Raw genomic sequence first — 18,026 nt, 5'->3', positions numbered from 1 at the left:
TTAAAAGAAGAAATATTGTTCATTTCTTTTTTTGAAAGAACTGCCATAGTTGGAAGTGGTTCTGTTTAATACAGTTGATATAGACTTCTGATTCTTCAAACTTCAAATTTGCAGGATTATGAAAATTAAAATTTATTTCTATAGAGATAGAAATAATTATGTTGTCTGGTATTTTTCAACCTCAGCAATTTTGAAGCATGTGAACTTCAGTTCCTGTAATTTCTCAGCAAGTGTGCAGGCTCAGGAATTCTGGGAGATGAAGTCCATAAATTATAAAGTTCAGTGGAGGGATTCAGCCAATTCACACCACTTCGGCAGAACCGGTAGCTAATTTTTTATTGCCCAGGCCCAGAATGGACTTCTGGAAGCAGCATCCACACAGAGAACCGGTTGTTCACATATTTTAATCCCACCACTGATGAGGTTGCTGAGATTGAGAAACACTAATTTAGACCAAGCATTTAAAAGCATTAAAATTACATTAATTCAAATCCCCCATGGGTTCCTTTGAACCCATCTCTTAAAAATATAGTTACATCCATTCTTCCTGAATAGACTGTTCCATTATTACTGATATCTTACAGATCAAGAAATAAATGTAAAATGCCAAACAAAAAATTATTCATGAACATAATTTTTATGTATCTTCTAGTTCCCCATATCTATCCCAAAGCTTTGAAACAGTGTAGTAAACAATGAAATAATAAGCAAAGGCCATTATTTTTTATAGACTCTAATTGAAAAAAAAGTCCCTCATTTTATACAAGATACTTATAGGAGGATAAGAATCTGTGCTCTTCTTTGAAATATTCAGCAAATGATATTGTAGGATTCTTGACAGAAAATTGTTTCTGAGGTGCGGTGTTTGTTTTCTTGAGTAGGAGAATCCCTTCCATTGAGCTCAAGAAACCAGATAACTGTCCGATTTACTTCAGTCGGACCTGTTACAGCCAAAGGATTTCACTTCGTTTATCAAGGTATGAGACATAAATACTTCTAACATGTTTCAATTAATTTGATTTGCTAATTTCTCACCTTTTATTGACCTTTTAGAGGTTGTTTTTTTTAAAAAAAATGCCATATTACTGTTACAATACTATGTCTGATTATTTTGAATATTTTCAGTATTAAACATTCTGAAGAACATATAGGAATATCTAAAGGATATAAAATCTAAAGGTCAGTGCTGGAATGCACTGGGGCCTAAACAGAATGAACTAAATTGAATGTTGCAGAGGATATTTAAGCAGTAGCCCACAGATCTACTCCAAAGTCTTTTGTGTTTAACCCAAACTTCAAAGTTTAACCTCAAGTCTTTTTGTGTTTAACCAGAAAATCTGCCAAGTTAGTAGGAATGCTGCAAAAAAAGTTACTTTCCCTCTCTCGCCTCCCTCCCTCCCTCCCTCCCTCCCTCCCTCTTTCTTTCTTTCTTTCTTTCTTTCTTTCTTTCTTTCTTTCTTCTTTCTTTCTTTCTTTCCTCTTTCATTTTGTTCATTTTCCTCCTTTCTCCCTCTCTCTATCCCTCCCTTGATTCTTTCCTCCTTTCCTTCCTTCCTTCCTTCCTTCCTTCCTTCCTTCCTTCCTTCCTTCCTTCCTTCCTTCCTTCCTTCCTTCCTTCCTCCTTCCCTCCCTCCCTCCCTCCTTTCTTTTTCTTTCTCTTTTTTGCATTTTTCTGCAATGCTTTCATAATTTAAAAAATGGTTGAAATCTAAAGGGGAAAAGTGATGACAAGCCTTTTTTGCTATTTCAGTTATAATCTTATCTATTAATATACAATCTAAACTTTTGCTCAGATATATATTTCTATATCTGAATATACAGTAGACAGTGATATTATATTGAGCAGTAGAAATAACTTTGTTATTAAATATTAAAATATGTTCTTTGATTTACAAGGCAATCTGATCCATGAAGAAAAAAGTGGGGGTAATCCAGTATATATAAGAATACAGCTTTTCATTGTTTTCCTTTTTATAAATGGATCAGACACTTTAAAAATAATTGCATGTCAACATTTGCTACTATAACCCAGCTGTTTATAAATCTGAATATCAATATGACAAGCAGAGATTCATAAAAATGTAGCTAATCAATTTAAATATCTACCTGTCACAGAAACAGGAATTTTGCTTTGTATATTAATTCAATAAAGCAGTACTTTCCATATTATTTTGTGAAATGCTTTCTACAATTGTTCTGTTATCTAATGGGAATGGAAGTTTTTCTAGACATTTCCAGGTATTTGAGCCTCTTATTTGAAACTGTGATAAATATATTTAGGATTATCTCATTTTCTATCATGAAGCAGTATGCATTTTCTCTACTGTGTTTTTAGCGGTTCCAAGAACAAGTTCAACACAGTGCAGTTCGGTGCCCGAACCACGATTTGGGAAAAGAATTGGAAATGAGTTTGCAGTTGGTTCGTTGGTTCTTTTTGAATGTAATCCAGGCTACATACTGTATGGGTCAATGGCGATTAGATGCGACACAGTGCCCAATGCATTGGCACAGTGGAACGATACCCTTCCTACATGTGTTGGTGAGTAGCGAAAATTCAGTTATTTGCAGTGTGTGTGTGTGTGTGTGTGTGTGTATGTATGTATATATGTATGTATATGTGTGTGTGTGTATGTATATGTATATGTGTGTATATGTATGTATGTATGTATGTGTGTATGTGTGTGTGTGTATGTGTATATATATCTTTGTACTTCAAGATATAATGACCTGTTCATTCGAATCTTTGATAAAGCCTATAGCATTGTAACAACATGCTCTCCTGCTTTTAAGATTTTTTAAGTTGCCATAACTAAGAGGAAAGGCACACTCTTCCAAATTGCAAGGGACCCGCATTTCCTTCAGGTTGGTGAAGAACCTGATTCATCCATAAACAGTGACATATCTGCATTATATTTGTTTGTTTGTTTGTTTGTCTGTTTATTTATATATTTATTTGTTTCTTCAATTGCACTTGATCTAAGCACAATACACTCCAGCTCAGCTGATTAAACTGATTAAAATAAACCAATAAAACTGGTCAACTGATTAAAATAAAGTAGTAAAAAAATGCAGTATGTACAGCAGTAACATATTGGGGATGGGGGGCAGGTGGGATCAGCACCCGTGTTTGTCCTTCCCTTATTTATTTTATTTCTGTGGTCACTTGTTTCATAAAAAGTGACTCCACATGGCACGCAACAGTACAAAAAATGTAACAACAGTAAACATGTCAAAGGTTTTCTCAATAAAAAGTTTTAAGAAGCATAAAACACAGAAGAGATTTTTTTTCCTGTCTTTTTTCCCAAGTTTCTATTCTGGCTTACTCCACTACCTCTTGTCCATTAGTATATATATATACTGTATATATAAATCTTCACTGTTTAATTTAACTAGGAATATAATATACCAGTTATATGAGTAAGTAAAGTGCAAACAATAGCATCACCTGGGGGAAAAATATTGTCATTATGGAAAGAGAAATTAAAGGCCAAATACAATTCTCAGAGGAATGCATTTCATAGTAGAAACAAGTGTAAAAGACCCACTTTTACAATCTTTGTATTCATTTAACTCCTACTTTATGTTTTTGTGAGCCAGTTAAATTTAAACAATTGCATTAAATTAAAACATATATATATATATATATATATATATATATATATATATATATATATATATATATATATATATATATATATATATATATATATATATATATATATATATATATATATATATATATATATATATATATATGTTTTCGTAGATTCTCGCGGGTGTCTGTATGTGTAGATCTAGAGTCTCGGGTTTCTTCCCGCGTTCCTTTCATCTTCAGAAAGTTGTGGCGACGTTTCGACGAAATCCCATCCGTCATCATCAGGCCGGAGTGTTCCTCCTGCTGCTTCCAGGAGCAATGCGTGGTCTCGCATTGCTCCTGGAAGCAGCAGGAGGAACACTCCGGCCTGATGATGACGGATGGGATTTCGTCGAAACGTCGCCACAACTTTCTGAAGATGAAAGGAACGCGGGAAGAAACCCGAGACTCTAGATCTACATATATATATATATATATATATATATATATATATATATATATATATATATATATATATATATATATATATATATATATATATATATATATATATATGTGAGAGTGTGTGTGTGTGTGGACACGGAACCACTGATTGGTTCAAAATTGGGAAAGGAGTCCAGCAAGGCTGTATACTGTCACCTTGCCTATTTAACTTATATGCAGAGCACATCATGAGAAAGGCAGGGCTAGATGAATCAAAAGTTGGAATTAAGATTGCCGGAAGAAACATCAACAACCTAAGATATGCAGATGATACCACTCTAATGGCAGAAAGTGAAGAGGAACTAAAGAGCCTCTTGTTGCGAGTGAAGAAGGAGAGTGCAAAACTTGGGTTGAAACTAAACATTAAGAAAACCAAGATCATGGCATCCTGCCCTCTCAATTCCTGGCAAATAGATGGGGAAGAAATGGAGGTAGTGACAGATTTTATTTTCCTGGGCTCCAAGATCACTGCAGATGGGGACTGTAGCCAAGAAATTAAAAGACCCTTGCTCCTTGGGAGGAAAGCCATGGCAAATCTAGACAGCACACTAAAAAGCAGAGACATCACCCTGTCAACAAAAGTGCGTATAGTCAAGGCTATGGTCTTCCCAGTTGCAATGTATGGCAGTGAAAGCTGGACCATAAGAAAGGCTGAGCACCAAAGAATTGAAGCCTTTGAACTCTGGTGCTGGAGAAGACTCCTGCAAGTTCCTTGGACTGCAAGGCGATCAAACCGGTCAGTCCTAGAGGAGATCAACCCTGACTGCTCTTTAGAAGGCCAGATCCTGAAGCTAAAACTCAAATACTTTGGCCACCTAATGAGAAGGAAGGACTCACTGGAGAAGAGCCTAATGCTGGGAAAGATTGAGGGCAATAGAAGAAGGGGACGACAGAGAATGAGGTGGCTGGATGGAGTAACTGAAGCAGTAGGCGTGAGCTTAAATGGACTCCAGAAGATGGTAGAGGACAGGAAGGCCTGGAGGAACATTGTCCATAGGGTTGCGATGGGTCGGACACGACTTCGCAACTAACAACAACAATATATAAACTTTGTTTACTCAGATCCTATTTTGAAAATACATGCTTGCATTACTATAGACAAATCTTACTTTTTAAAAAAATTGAAAGGTTTCCATATTCCTTTTTAATCATTATATTCCTTCAAAGATAGTGGCCATGATACCAGCAGAATTTGCTCATTCTTGTTTTGAAATCATTGTCTAGTGCTAAGTTTCTCATCTTGATGATTTGAAGATGTGTGAACTTCAAGGCACAGAGTTCCCCAACCAGCGTGTTTGATGGAGAATTCTGGGAGTTGAAGTTCATGCATCTTAAAATTGTTAAGATTCAGAAATATTGGTCTACTCCAAATAGATGAAGAAGCAGTGCGCCTTTTTTCCTAACCAAGACAGACTCCAGAAATGAGGACGATGTAGCAGCAACAGCATGGGAGGTGAAAATATTGAATTATTCTTAACTAGGAATTTAGGCTATATTTTAAAAGCTACATTCATCCCTTTGTGTAGACAGTTGTTCATAATCCAAAATCAACACTGGCATCTGAATCACAGAGTGTGCTACAAATGCTCAGCATAAGCACTGCAAGTTGAGCGATGCAGTGAAAGATGATTAGATCAAACATCTTGGAGTAGATGTTTTCTCAAGAGCAGCTTTGGGGGAAAATGTTAATGAGTAATCGGTGAATCTAGATTTCAGGGACAGAGGCTCTTGTCTATCCTTCTGGGAGCCTTGGTGGAGCAGTGGGCTAATGCCTCCTTAAGTAACACCAGCTGCCTGCAGTTATTGCAGGTTCGCATCCCACCAGGCTCAAGGTTGACTCAGCCTTCCATCCTTCCGAGGTAGGTAAAATGAGGACCCAGATTGTTGGGGGCAATTAAGCTGACTTTGTAATAATGCCGCTTGGGGTGCGTGTGAAAGCCCTAATAAGCAGGCATATACATAGAATGAAGGCTACTGCTAAGCTTGTAAGCCGCCCTGAGTCTTCGGAGAAGGGCGGGATATAAATGGAATTAAAATAAAATAAATAAATAAATATGGTTATCATTCAGGGGTTTTTAGCTCATAGATTGCACTGGACACTATTTTGTCTAAAGCTACTGTGTAGGTGGGCTTGCAGATCATTAAAGGGAATGCATTAAAGGTTACACATGATGTAGCCAGCATGCAAGGTCTCTGTTGCCAAAAGAACCCCAGACCTATTGAAAAAACATGTTTTAAGTGATTTCTGGAAGATCACAAGGGTTGGGGCTAACCTGATCTCAGGGAGGAGGATGTTCCAAAGAGTGGATCCCGTGGGAAAAAAAGGCTTATCTCCTAAGCCCTATCAGATGGAATTATTTAGCAGATGAGACCTAATGGGACAAATAGATATAATCAGAGAGAGATGGTCCCTCAGATAACCTGGACCCATTCCATGTAGGGCTAGGTTAAAACTAGTACGTTGAATTGGACCCAGAAGCAAACTGGTAATGCAACTGATGGAGGAGAAGTCTAATGTATGTCCTTTACTTGTTTTTATCACATGTACAGTTAGAGTAACTGTTGTTATAGAGCAGCTTCTTCACTGAATGAATTAAATATTTTTTAAAAAAATATTTTATTGTCGTAGTTTTACAAGCCCAAAATATTATTCATACATGCAGACTGCTCTTCTAACACAAGCATGCAGTTAGAAAATGAGTTTAGTAATTGAAATGCTATACATGGCCATGGCTTGCTAGCAGATAGCTCAATGTTTCCTTACAGATATCAGTTATCAGTCATTGTGTCTGCTTTTGCTTTTACCAGTAATTATTTAAACTGTTTAAGTGACACTGACCTTTAGTTTATTCATGTAGTCCTTGACAGATTTTATCAGTTATGTGCACTACAAAATGTAACTCCTGTATTCATTACTCAGATAAGTTTCTTTCTTCTACATATTCTTCAAGTTCTCATATTTGCATCTAATGAAATGAGCCACAGGACTTAATAATACTCTTCTTCCAGAATGATATATTGGCTACTAATAGTGCTGATAAAACTTCTCATCAATCATTTCTTCAAGCTATTAAAACTCTAGCATGTCTGTATTTAGATGACAGCCTAATGTGATTATATTAGAATGTCTAGTGGCTTGACCGAAAGTATCATTTATGTTTAGCATCAAATATCAATGCAGGACCCAACTGCATTCTTTCTATTTATGTCTGATATTACTGTCATTAGAATAGATATCTGTAGTGGATGCAAACCATATTTATGATCTATGAAATGTGTGTGTGTGTGTGTACACATACACACATATACATATACACATACACACACACACACATATATATATCTATGTGTGTGTGTGTGTAAATTATTCAAATTGCTAATAAAGAATTAGGGAGGCTGATATGGCCATTTCGAACTTATTTTGTTCTCATCAGTCAGTCATACCCTTTACCTGAGATTTGAACCTGGGCTAATTATATATTAGGCAGTTGTTTTAACCCCTAGGCCCTTTCTCTCTTTATTAGATATATATATATATATATATATATATATATATATATATATATATATATATATATATATATATATATATATATATATATATATATATATATATATATATATATATATATTAAAGGTAAAGGTTCCCCCGCACATGCGTACTAGTCGTTTCCAACTCTAGGGGCCGGTGCTCATCTCCGTTTCAAAGCCGAAGAGCCAGCGCTTGTCCGAGGACGTCTCCGTGGTCATGTGGCCAGCATGACTAGACGCCAAAGGCACACGGAACGCTGTTACCTTCCCACTGTAGTGGTCCCTATTTTTCTACTTGCATTTTTACGTGCTTTCGAACTGCTAGGTTAGCAGAAGCTGGGACGATGGGACGAGTAACAGGCGCTCACTCTGTTACGCGGCACTCGGGATTCGAACCACCAAACTGCCGACCTTCTGATCGACAAGCTCAGCGTCCTAACCCACTGAGCCACCGCGTCCCTTATATATATATATATATATATATATATATATATATATATATATATATATATATATATACCCCTTCATGGATTACTGCCTTGTCGTGGCGAAGGGGCTTGTGTAATTCAATGAAGCTATGAGCTATGCCGTGCAGGGCCACCCAAGACGGACAGGTCATAGCCGAGAGTTCTGACAAAACGTGATCCACTGGAGAAGTAAATGGCAACCCACTCCAGTATCTTTGCCATGAAAACCCTATGGACAGTACCAAAAGGCAAAACGATATGACGCTGGAAGATGAGCCCCTCAGGTCGGAAGGCGTCCAATATGCTACTGGGGAAGAGCAGAGGGCTAGTACTAGTAGCGCCAGAAAGAATGAAGCGACTGGGCCAAAGCCGAAAGGACGCTCAGCTGTGGATGTGTCTGGTGGTGAAAGGAAAGTCCGATGCTGTAAAGATTTTTTCTCCATAGGAACCTGGAATGTAAGATCCATGAATCAAGGAAAGCTGGACGTGGTCAAACAAGAGATGACAAGACTGAACATCGACATCTTAGGTATCAGCGAACTAAAATGGACAGGAATGGGTGAATTTAATTCAGATGACCATCAGGTATACTACTGCGGACAAGAATCCCTCAGAAGAAATGGAGTAGCCTTCATAGTCAATAAAAGAGTAGGAAAAGCAATACTGGGATACAATCCTCAAAATGACAGAATGATCTAAGTTCGAATCCAAGGCAAACCATTCAATATCACAGTAGTCCAAGTCTATGCCCCAACCACCAGTGCTAAAGAGGATGAAATTGACCGGTTCTACGAAGCCCTACAGCACCTTATAGAACTAACACCAAAAAACGATGTCCTTATCATCATGGGGGATTGGAATGCTAAAGTAGGAAGCCAAAAGATAACTGGAATAACAGGCAAGTTTGGCCTTGGAGTACAAAATGAAGCAGGGCACAGGCTGATAGAATTTTGTCAAGAGAATACGATGGTGATAGCAAACACTCTTTTCCAACAACCCAAGAGACGGCTCTACACATGGACATCACCAGACAGTCAACACAGAAATCAGATTGACTATATGCTCTGCAGCCAAAGATGGAGAAGCACTATACAGTCAGTAAAAACAAGACCAGGAGCTGAGTGTGGCTCAGACCATGAGCTTCTCCTTGCAAAGTTTAGGCTTAAACTGAAGTAAGTAGGGAAAAGCACTAGGCCACTCAGGTATGAATTAAATCATATCCCTGTTGAATATACAGTAGAGGTGACAAATAGATTTAAGGAATTAGATCTGATAGACAGAGTGCCTGAAGAACTATGGACAGAGGTTCACGACATTGTACAAGAGGTAGCAACCAAAACCATCCCAAAGAAAAAGAAATGCAAGAAAGCAAAATGGCTGTCTGAGGAAGCTTTGCAAATAGCTGAGGAAAGGAGGGAAGCGAAAGTCAAGGGAGAAAAACATAGATACGCCCAATTGAATGCAGAATTCCAGAGAATAGCTAGAAGAGATAAGAATGCCTTCTTAAATGAACAGTGCAAAGAAATAGAAGAAAACAATAGAATAGGGAGGACCAGAGATCTTTTCAAGAAAATTGGAGAGATGAAGGGAACGTTTAATGCAAAAATGGGCATGATAAAGGACCAAAATGGCAGGGACCTAACAGAGGCAGAAGAGATTAAGAAGAGGTGGCAAAATTACACAGAAGAACTATACAAGAATGAGCTTAACGTCCCTGATAATCACAATGAGGTGGTCACTGACCTCGAGCCAGACATCCTAGAATGTGAAGTGAAGTGGGCCTTAGAAAAGCTGAACAACAACAAAGCTAGTGGAGGTGACAGTATTCCAGCTGAGCTATTCAAAATCTTAAAAGACAGTGCAGTAAAAGTGCTACACTCAATTTGCCAGCAAATTTGGAAAACTCAACAGTGGCCACAGGATTGGAAAAGATCAGTTTACATTCCAATTCCAAAGAAAGGCAGTGCCAAAGAATGTTCAAACTATCGCACCATTGCACTCATTTCTCATGCTAGTAAAGTCATGCTTAAAATCCTACAAGCTAGACTTCAGCAGTATGTGGATCGAGAACTACCAGAAGTACAGGCAGGATTTCGAAGAGGCAGAGGAACTAGAGATCAAATTGCCAACATACGCTGGATCATGGAGAAAGCTAGGGAGTTCCAGAAAAACATCTACTTCTGCTTCATTGACTATGCTAAAGCCTTTGATTGTGTGGATCATAACAAACTGTGGCAAGTTCTTAAAGAGATGGGAGTACCAGACCATCTTATTTGTCTCTTGAGAAACCTATATGCGGGTCAAGAAGCAACAGTGAGAACTGGACACGGAACCACTGATTGGTTCAAAATTGGGAAAGGAGTCCGGCAAGGCTGTATACTGTCGCCCTGCCTATTTAACTTATATGCAGAGCACATCATGAGAAAGGCAGGGCTAGATGAATCAAAAGTTGGAATTAAGATTGCCGGAAGAAATATCAACAACCTAAGATACACAGATGATACCACTCTAATGGCAGAAAGTGAAGAAGAACTAAAGAGCCTCTTGTTGCAGGTGAAGAAGGAGAGTGCAAAACTTGGGTTGAAACTTAACATTAAGAAAACCAAGATCATGGCATCTGGCCCTCTCAATTCCTGGCAAATAGATGGGGAAGAAATGGAAGTAGTGACAGATTTTATTTTCCTGGGCTCCAAGATCACTGCAGATGGGGACTGTAGCCAAGAAATTAAAAGACGCTTGTTCCTGGGGAGGAAAGCCATGGCAAATCTAGACAGCACAGTAAAAAGCAGAGACATCACCCTGTCAACAAAAGTGCGTATAGTCAAGGCTATGGTCTTCCCAGTTGCAATGTATGGCAGTGAAAGCTGGACCATAAGAAAGGCTGAGCACCAAAGAATTGAAGCCTTTGAACTATGGTGCTGGAGAAGACTCCTGCGAGTTCCTTGGACTGCAAGGCGATCAAACCGGTCAGTCCTAGAGGAGATCAATCCTGACTGCTCTTTAGAAGGCCAGATCCTGAAGCTAAAACTCAAATACTTTGGCCACCTAATGAGAAGGAAGGACTCACTGGAGAAGAGCCTAATGCTGGGAAAGATGGAGGGCAATAGAAGAAGGGGACGACAGAGAATGAGGTGGCTGGATGGAGTCACTGAAGCAGTAGGCGTGAGCTTAAATGGACTCCAGAAGATGGTAGAGGACAGGAAGGCCTGGAGGAATGTTGTCCATAGGGTCGCGATGGGTCGGACACGACTTCGCAGCTAACAACAAATATATATATATTTGCCTTGGTGGAGCAGTGGGCTAATGCCTCCTTAAGTAACACCAGCTGCCTGCAATCAGTGCAGGTTCGCATCCCACCAGGCTCAAGGTTGACTCAGCCTTCCATCCTTCCGAGGTAGGTAAAATGAGGACCCAGATTGTTGGGGGCAATTAAGCTGACTTTGTAATAATGCCGCTTGGGTGTGTGTGTTTGAAAGCCCTAATAAGCAGGCATATACATAGAATGAAGGCTACTGCTAAGCTTGTAAGCCGCCCTGAGTCTTCGGAGAAGGGCGGGATATAAATGGAATTAAAATAAATAAATTATATATATATATATATATATATATATATATATATATAAGGTAAAGGTAAAGGTTCCCCTGCACATGCGTGCTAGTCGTTTCCGACTCTAGGGGCCGGTGCTCATCTCCGTTTCATAGCCGAAGAGCCAGCGTTTGTCCGAGGATGTCTCCGTGGTCATGTGGCCGGCATGACTAGACGCCAAAGGCGCACGGAACGCTGTTACCTTCCCACCACAGTGGTCCCTATTTTTCTACTTGCATTTTTACGTGCTTTCGAACTGCTAGGTGGGCAGAAGCTGGGACGAGTAACAGGCGCTCACTCTGTTACGCGGCACTCGGGATTCGACCCGCCAAACTGCCGACCTTCTGATCGACAAGCTCAGCGTCCTAACCCACTGAGCCACCGCGTCCCATATATATATATATATATATATATATTTAAGTATTTGTCAAGGCTTTTTGAGTGGACCTTGCTAATTAACTCTTTCATTCCTGTTTTGGCCCGGCTCAGGGCTTATCCACAGGAACTAGTCAACTTATGACAGCTCATTATTTGTGCAAATTATTCAAATTGCTAATAAAGAATTTGGGAGGCTAAGATGATCATTTCGAACTCATTTATGTTCTCATCAGTTAGTCATACCCTTTATCTGAGATTCTGATAAGCCCTGAGCCGGGCCAAAACAGGAATGAAAGAGTTAATTAGCAAGGTCCACTCAAAAAGCCTTGACAAATACTTAAACATACATTTGCCTTGCCTTCCAGCTAATATAAGAGAGACAGAACCTGTGGCTCAGGAGGTTAAAACACTCCCTGATATACAATCAGCCCGGGTTCGAATCTCAGATAAAGGGTATGACTAACTGATGAGAACATAAATGAGTTCGAAATGATCATCTTAGCCTCCCAAATTCTTTATTAGCAATTTGAATATATATATATATATATATATATATATATATATATATATATATATATATATATATATGTGTGTGTGTGTGTGTGTGTGTGTGTCTGTGTGTGTGTGTGTGTGTGTGTATCTATCTATCTATCTATATAATCATTTTGAAAAAGTCCAAAGGGTAATTTAGCTGTATTAATATCACTGATAAAATTTAAAGGCCTCAGAGTTATGTAATTCAAGCCCTACAGATCAGGCAATAGTTCTTCAGCATCACATTTATGGCATGGACTGTAGAACATACTATACAATAGTGTTCCCAAGTTCAATTTCTGGGTGATTCTTCCTAAAGTTTTCAAGAGTTCACTAGGATCTCATTCTCAATTCCCATTCAGTTATTAAGTATTATTGCATTTATATTTCATTTTTGGGAGGAGTTCAGGATGAAAGATATCCCCTAATATTATCTCCAGAGCAAGAATTTCCTAGCAAAGTTAATCCCAAGCAATATTTATGATAACAGAACTAGATGTTGATATATTTTTTTTTACCTCACTCTTTGCTGACTGAGTATATGGCCCAGCTTTTCTACTTGGCAGTTCATTCAGATATTCCATACATCTTCTATGTCAGCAAACATAACTATGGTCTCAGGATTACACACAGTCTATAGAGAACCACAGAGATGACCTTGGAAAAGGATTGTGACTGCTCATGTGTAGCTTTGGATTATCTTTACTAGCAAGATTTCATTATTTCTTTGATCTGTACCGATAGCCCCAATATTTCAATGCCACATTCCTTTTCCAAAATCATTTCTGTTGTTCTCTACAAATAGTATCTAGTTATGACACTGCAGGTTATGCACAAGGCATATGAATGGGCTGGTCCTATTCCTTTGATATCCTCTCCAGATACTCTCAAAGTTGCTTCTGAATTTTATGTTTTAAAAGAATAGGTATATTTTTAATAGGAGAAAGTAGATATAAGTATATCCAAGAGTCTTCATATTAGGTCAAATGTTCAGTTTTAATTTCTGCCTAATCCATAGATTTTGAAGTAATTTGATATGTTTCCAATTTTTGAAACAGAATTTGTTGTGTCAAGGCTTTATTTCTTTAGTAATTTCTTTGCTTCTTATTTCTTATCTCATGTCTGTCTTGAATTCTAGAATTGTATTGTAAAACTGCTCAGATTGATGATGCTTGTAGTCATGTAAGCTTTTATTACATTGTATCTCTGTTTTGATGCATGAACCATTTCCATAGTTAAAATGTCTGCTTTCAGTGCCCTGTGGAGGTATTTTAACTAAACGTAAAGGAACGATTTTGTCTCCGGGATACCCTGAGCCTTATGACAACAATCTGAATTGTGTGTGGAAGATCACAGTGCCAGAGGGAGCTGGGATTCAGGTAAAAATACAGGTGTTTTTAATCTGTACAAATGTTAACAGTTTTTACCATTAAGGTATTTAAAAATTAAGGTCTGTTTTTGTTTGACTCATAAACAAAGATATTATTTTGTATCCTTTTTTGCTCTTATGAATATTTTTGCAGTTCCTTCTGGTGTTTGAATCCTAGTTTAGTGCTTTTGTATCTGAATTATTTTGAAATTGCTGCTTCGTTATCAGGAAAATGAAAGATATTTAATTCTTTTGATAGAATCTATCTATCTCCTTCTTCTATTATGAGTAATACATATGCATAATGGATAAGAAAGTGATTTGTGGAGAGCTTATAGAAAATAAGACATCCCAAAGTTCTCCATCTCTGATACAGGCACAAAATTTAACTCTCATTTCTATAAATATTATGGTAAGGACTCAGTCAGATGGGACAAAGATGTCAGCTTTACAATCTGTTGTGCCCCATTTGCAATGCCTATGAGGTAGACGTGTGTGTGTGTGTGTGAGCTGCAGAGGGCAACTGTGATTACATAGAAAGAGACCTAGTTGATTTAGGTGCTACAAACACATCAACTCAGAATTTGCCCATCAAATTCCAATCTCTGCACATCTTTAAGACATACATACCCACATAAATACATACTATACAATACAGCTTTGGAATATGGTTATGAGAAAGTGTATGAAATATGTTAACATGGAATAAATAGGGGAGATAAATAATTATCTTAATTTATAGCATCATGATATGCATCATGATATGCAGGTCTTTAACACGTGACGGGAATCACTCTTTAAATCACTTTGCTAGGAAAGTCATTGTTGCAGAACTACAGTTAATCAAAGCATATAGTACTGTTATGCAGACTCTTTGTATATATTGCTTTAAGGGAGCTGGTTATTTTTTCTCATTTCATTATACAATGGATTCTCTAAGAAACCATATTATCTAAGGCATTAGCAGTTCCACCCACACACATGTGTTCAGAATTCTCTCATAGTGAGAATTAGCTGGTTCACTATAAAGTCCTTTTTTTCAGCCAAGATTTCAAAGAGCATTAGAGATTTATAACCTTGTCTTAACAGCACTTGATAACAACTAGAATGGAGATGAAGGGTGTATTTTTTATTCAGAGTCATGCAAAGACCTTTGAACCATATTTAATTTTGGTTTTGAAAAGTTAATTAACTGACAATGTGAAAACAGTGTGGTATCTGCAGTATTTTAAACCATTTATCTAATTATCAACTAATTATACTAAAATTCAAATTATGTCAGGCATCCTTAATTTAAAATATTGATATATGAACACAGTACTGGCCACACTGGACTTTCATATGTGGCAAGTGCTGGGGAAATCAGGAGATTCAGGCAGTTCAAATGTCTATAAAGATTTATTGCAAAGTTTAAACTCTACAAAATCTGAGGTACTAATGGTCAAGGGAAATGAGCGGTAATTAAGAGGCATTCGAGGTGGGCTGGACTTAGATCTGTTGTAGGCACATAGAGATTCGTGACTTATGATACGTTTGACCCCTCCCTCGAATTCAGCCTAGTCATCTCCTACATCAGGGGTGCAGTCTAACTTGCAAGCAAGCAAGCTCTTGCTGAAATCTCACTAATTGAGAAGTAAATACAGTGATTCATAAATATGGATACATAGCTAATTATAGCATCTCTATTTTGAGTCATTGAGTTGTGGTGGTGGGAGAATTAGAGAGATTGGTTTCAGTGATGGCTAGATTAGTGAAGAAAAGGACCAGGGGAGACATGCTGGTACTTACCTTTAAAGCCCTACATGGCTTAGGCCTGGGATATCTGCGGGACCATCTGCTGCCAGGAACGACTTCCCATCACCCAGTGCGCTCACACAGAGAGGGCCTCCTCAGGGTGCACAATGTCGGCTGGCGACCCCCAGGGGGAGGGCCTTCTCTGTGGGAGCGCCAGCCCTTTGGAATCAACTCCCCCTTGAGCTTCGGATGGCCCCGGACCTCCGGTCCTTTCGCTGCGACCTCAAAACGTTCCTTTTCCATCAGGTTGACCTGGATTGATGATCGGTTTTTAAAAGTTTTAATTTTTAACTGTGTAATTAATATTTGGGGCTGTTATTTAATTTTTTCTTAACTTTTGTACTGTTGTTTTTATTGCTGTTAGCTGCCCTGAGTCCTTTGGGAGATAGGGCGGCATATAAGTCCCATAATAAATAAATAAAATAAATAAAATGATAGCAGTGTTCCAATAGCAGCTGTCAGAAAGAGAAGAGGGTCAACCTATTTTCCAAAGGACCTGAAGGCCACACAAGGAATAACAGATGGAAACTGATCAAGGAGAGATTCAACTTAGAAATAAGGAGAAATTTTCTGACAGTGAGAACAATCAATGGAACAGCTTGCCTTCAGAAGTCTTGGGAGCTTCATCACTGGAGGCTTTCAAGAAGAGACTGGACTGCCATCTGTCAGAAATGATGTAGGGTCTCCTGTAGAGGGGTTGGACTAGATGACCTGCAATGTCCCTTCCAACTCTGTTATTCTGTTCTGTTCTGATTACAATCATTATTGTGCATAAAGTCATATTTAGAAATATATTTGGCTGAAATCCAATAATTAGTTGAAATACATAAATCTGAATAAACCCTCCAATACTGATTCATTTCTGGCAATATAATATGAAGTAGAGGAATTCCATATTGTCTGGTAATTTTGCACTATGTCTTTGCCCTTTGTACAGGTACAAGTGATAAGTTTTGCAACAGAGCATAACTGGGACTCTTTAGATTTTTATGATGGTGCTGATAACAACGCTCCAAGACTTGGAAGCTACTCAGGTGAATGGAAATAATAACTTCCTGTCTGATATTCTGTTTTGTGGCAAACTATCAGCTTGTGTGCTAGGAATAAATGCCAAGTATAAAACATTTCACATTCATGTAATATAGGATGCTAAAATTCACCATTTTACAGAACAAGTTAGACAACTGTATATCTGATTCATGGTAGTTTCATTATCTAGTACTACCATAAATTTTTGACAGTACTGTAGCTGATTTTATTACCATCTGCCCCAACAGAATCTCTATATTACAGGAAACAAACACAACATTAACTGACATTCATGTAATATGTTTTGAGTGCAAGGAAGTTTAAATTATATTATATTTTATTATATTAAATTATATTGGGTCTTAAGGATACTATGATGCATAAGCTGAGTGAAAGTTGAATGTTATTACAAAAGGCCAAGGTTGGTTAAATATGGTACCTAACAACTTTCTTAATATGAAGCTTTTATATAACTTTGAGTCATTTAATCATCCCACTTTTCTTTCCCTTTCTCTTCAAATTAAGCCGTGACCTTGCAGTTTCTCTGCTTTTGATTATTCCTGTTTTTCTCCTAAGAATCATTATTTACTCTGTATGTAGGTGGAAAAAGAAAAGAAAAGAAAAATAGAATAATAGTAATTTGCATGCTAGATCGGCTGTGACTTTTCCATAGAGCTTACGAACAGCTGAAGCAATCAACTTCTTCAGCTAGTTTAGGCACCTCTGTGCTATGCCAAAAATAAAAAAAAAGCTATTTATGTTTTCCAAAAGTTTTAATGTGGTTATAAATTAAACATTTTTGGTACTCCAGGGCCCTTTCACCTTATAGAAAATCTATTGTTGTTTTGTTCAGCTTTTCAACCCTCATTGCAAAAATATTTGTCATCATATCACTTTCTTCTGAATTGTTCTACTTTACTTTTAACTATGTTTTTTACTGTTAAGGAATGCTGGTGCCAAAAAGTTTCAGCACTGCCAACCAAAGTATTGACCAATAACAATGGATTTTCAATTTAGAGGACAATAATAAATTGCCTGGAGAGATCCCAACTTTCTGGTCCATCTACCCACTTCTGTACCTATTTATGGTGACCACAGTTCATAGCAGCAGTTATGCCTGGAAGCCATATACCATTTGATTTTTTTCTTTAATGCTCCAGAATAATGCTGCAAGGAACAATTGAAATTGTAGCTAATTTAAGGGACCAAGCAGGGATACAGAACTAATAGCAAACTGCTGACTTTATCAGAACTTACTATC

General features: G+C 37.8%; 1 protein-coding gene across 1 annotated transcript in view; it reads left to right on the top strand.

Moving 5' to 3' along the window:
• CSMD3 (CUB and Sushi multiple domains 3) overlaps positions 1–18,026 on the top strand; it is a gene marked incomplete at its 5' end in the record, with an annotated part of 687,334 nt that overhangs the window by 526,011 nt on the left and 143,297 nt on the right. The window contains 4 exons of the mRNA XM_081322366.1: positions 882–977; positions 2,336–2,539; positions 13,828–13,952; positions 16,674–16,770. Of these exons, the coding sequence (XP_081178492.1) occupies positions 882–977; positions 2,336–2,539; positions 13,828–13,952; positions 16,674–16,770 (522 nt within the window). The remainder of the gene's footprint in view (positions 1–881; positions 978–2,335; positions 2,540–13,827; positions 13,953–16,673; positions 16,771–18,026) is intronic.

Source organism: Vipera berus (assembly GCF_964194415.1).
Source record: "Vipera berus genome assembly, chromosome: 3".
NCBI lineage: Eukaryota > Metazoa > Chordata > Lepidosauria > Squamata > Viperidae > Vipera > Vipera berus.
Note: the sequence above shows the minus strand (reverse complement) of the source record. Positions and strands in the feature narration are given on the sequence as shown.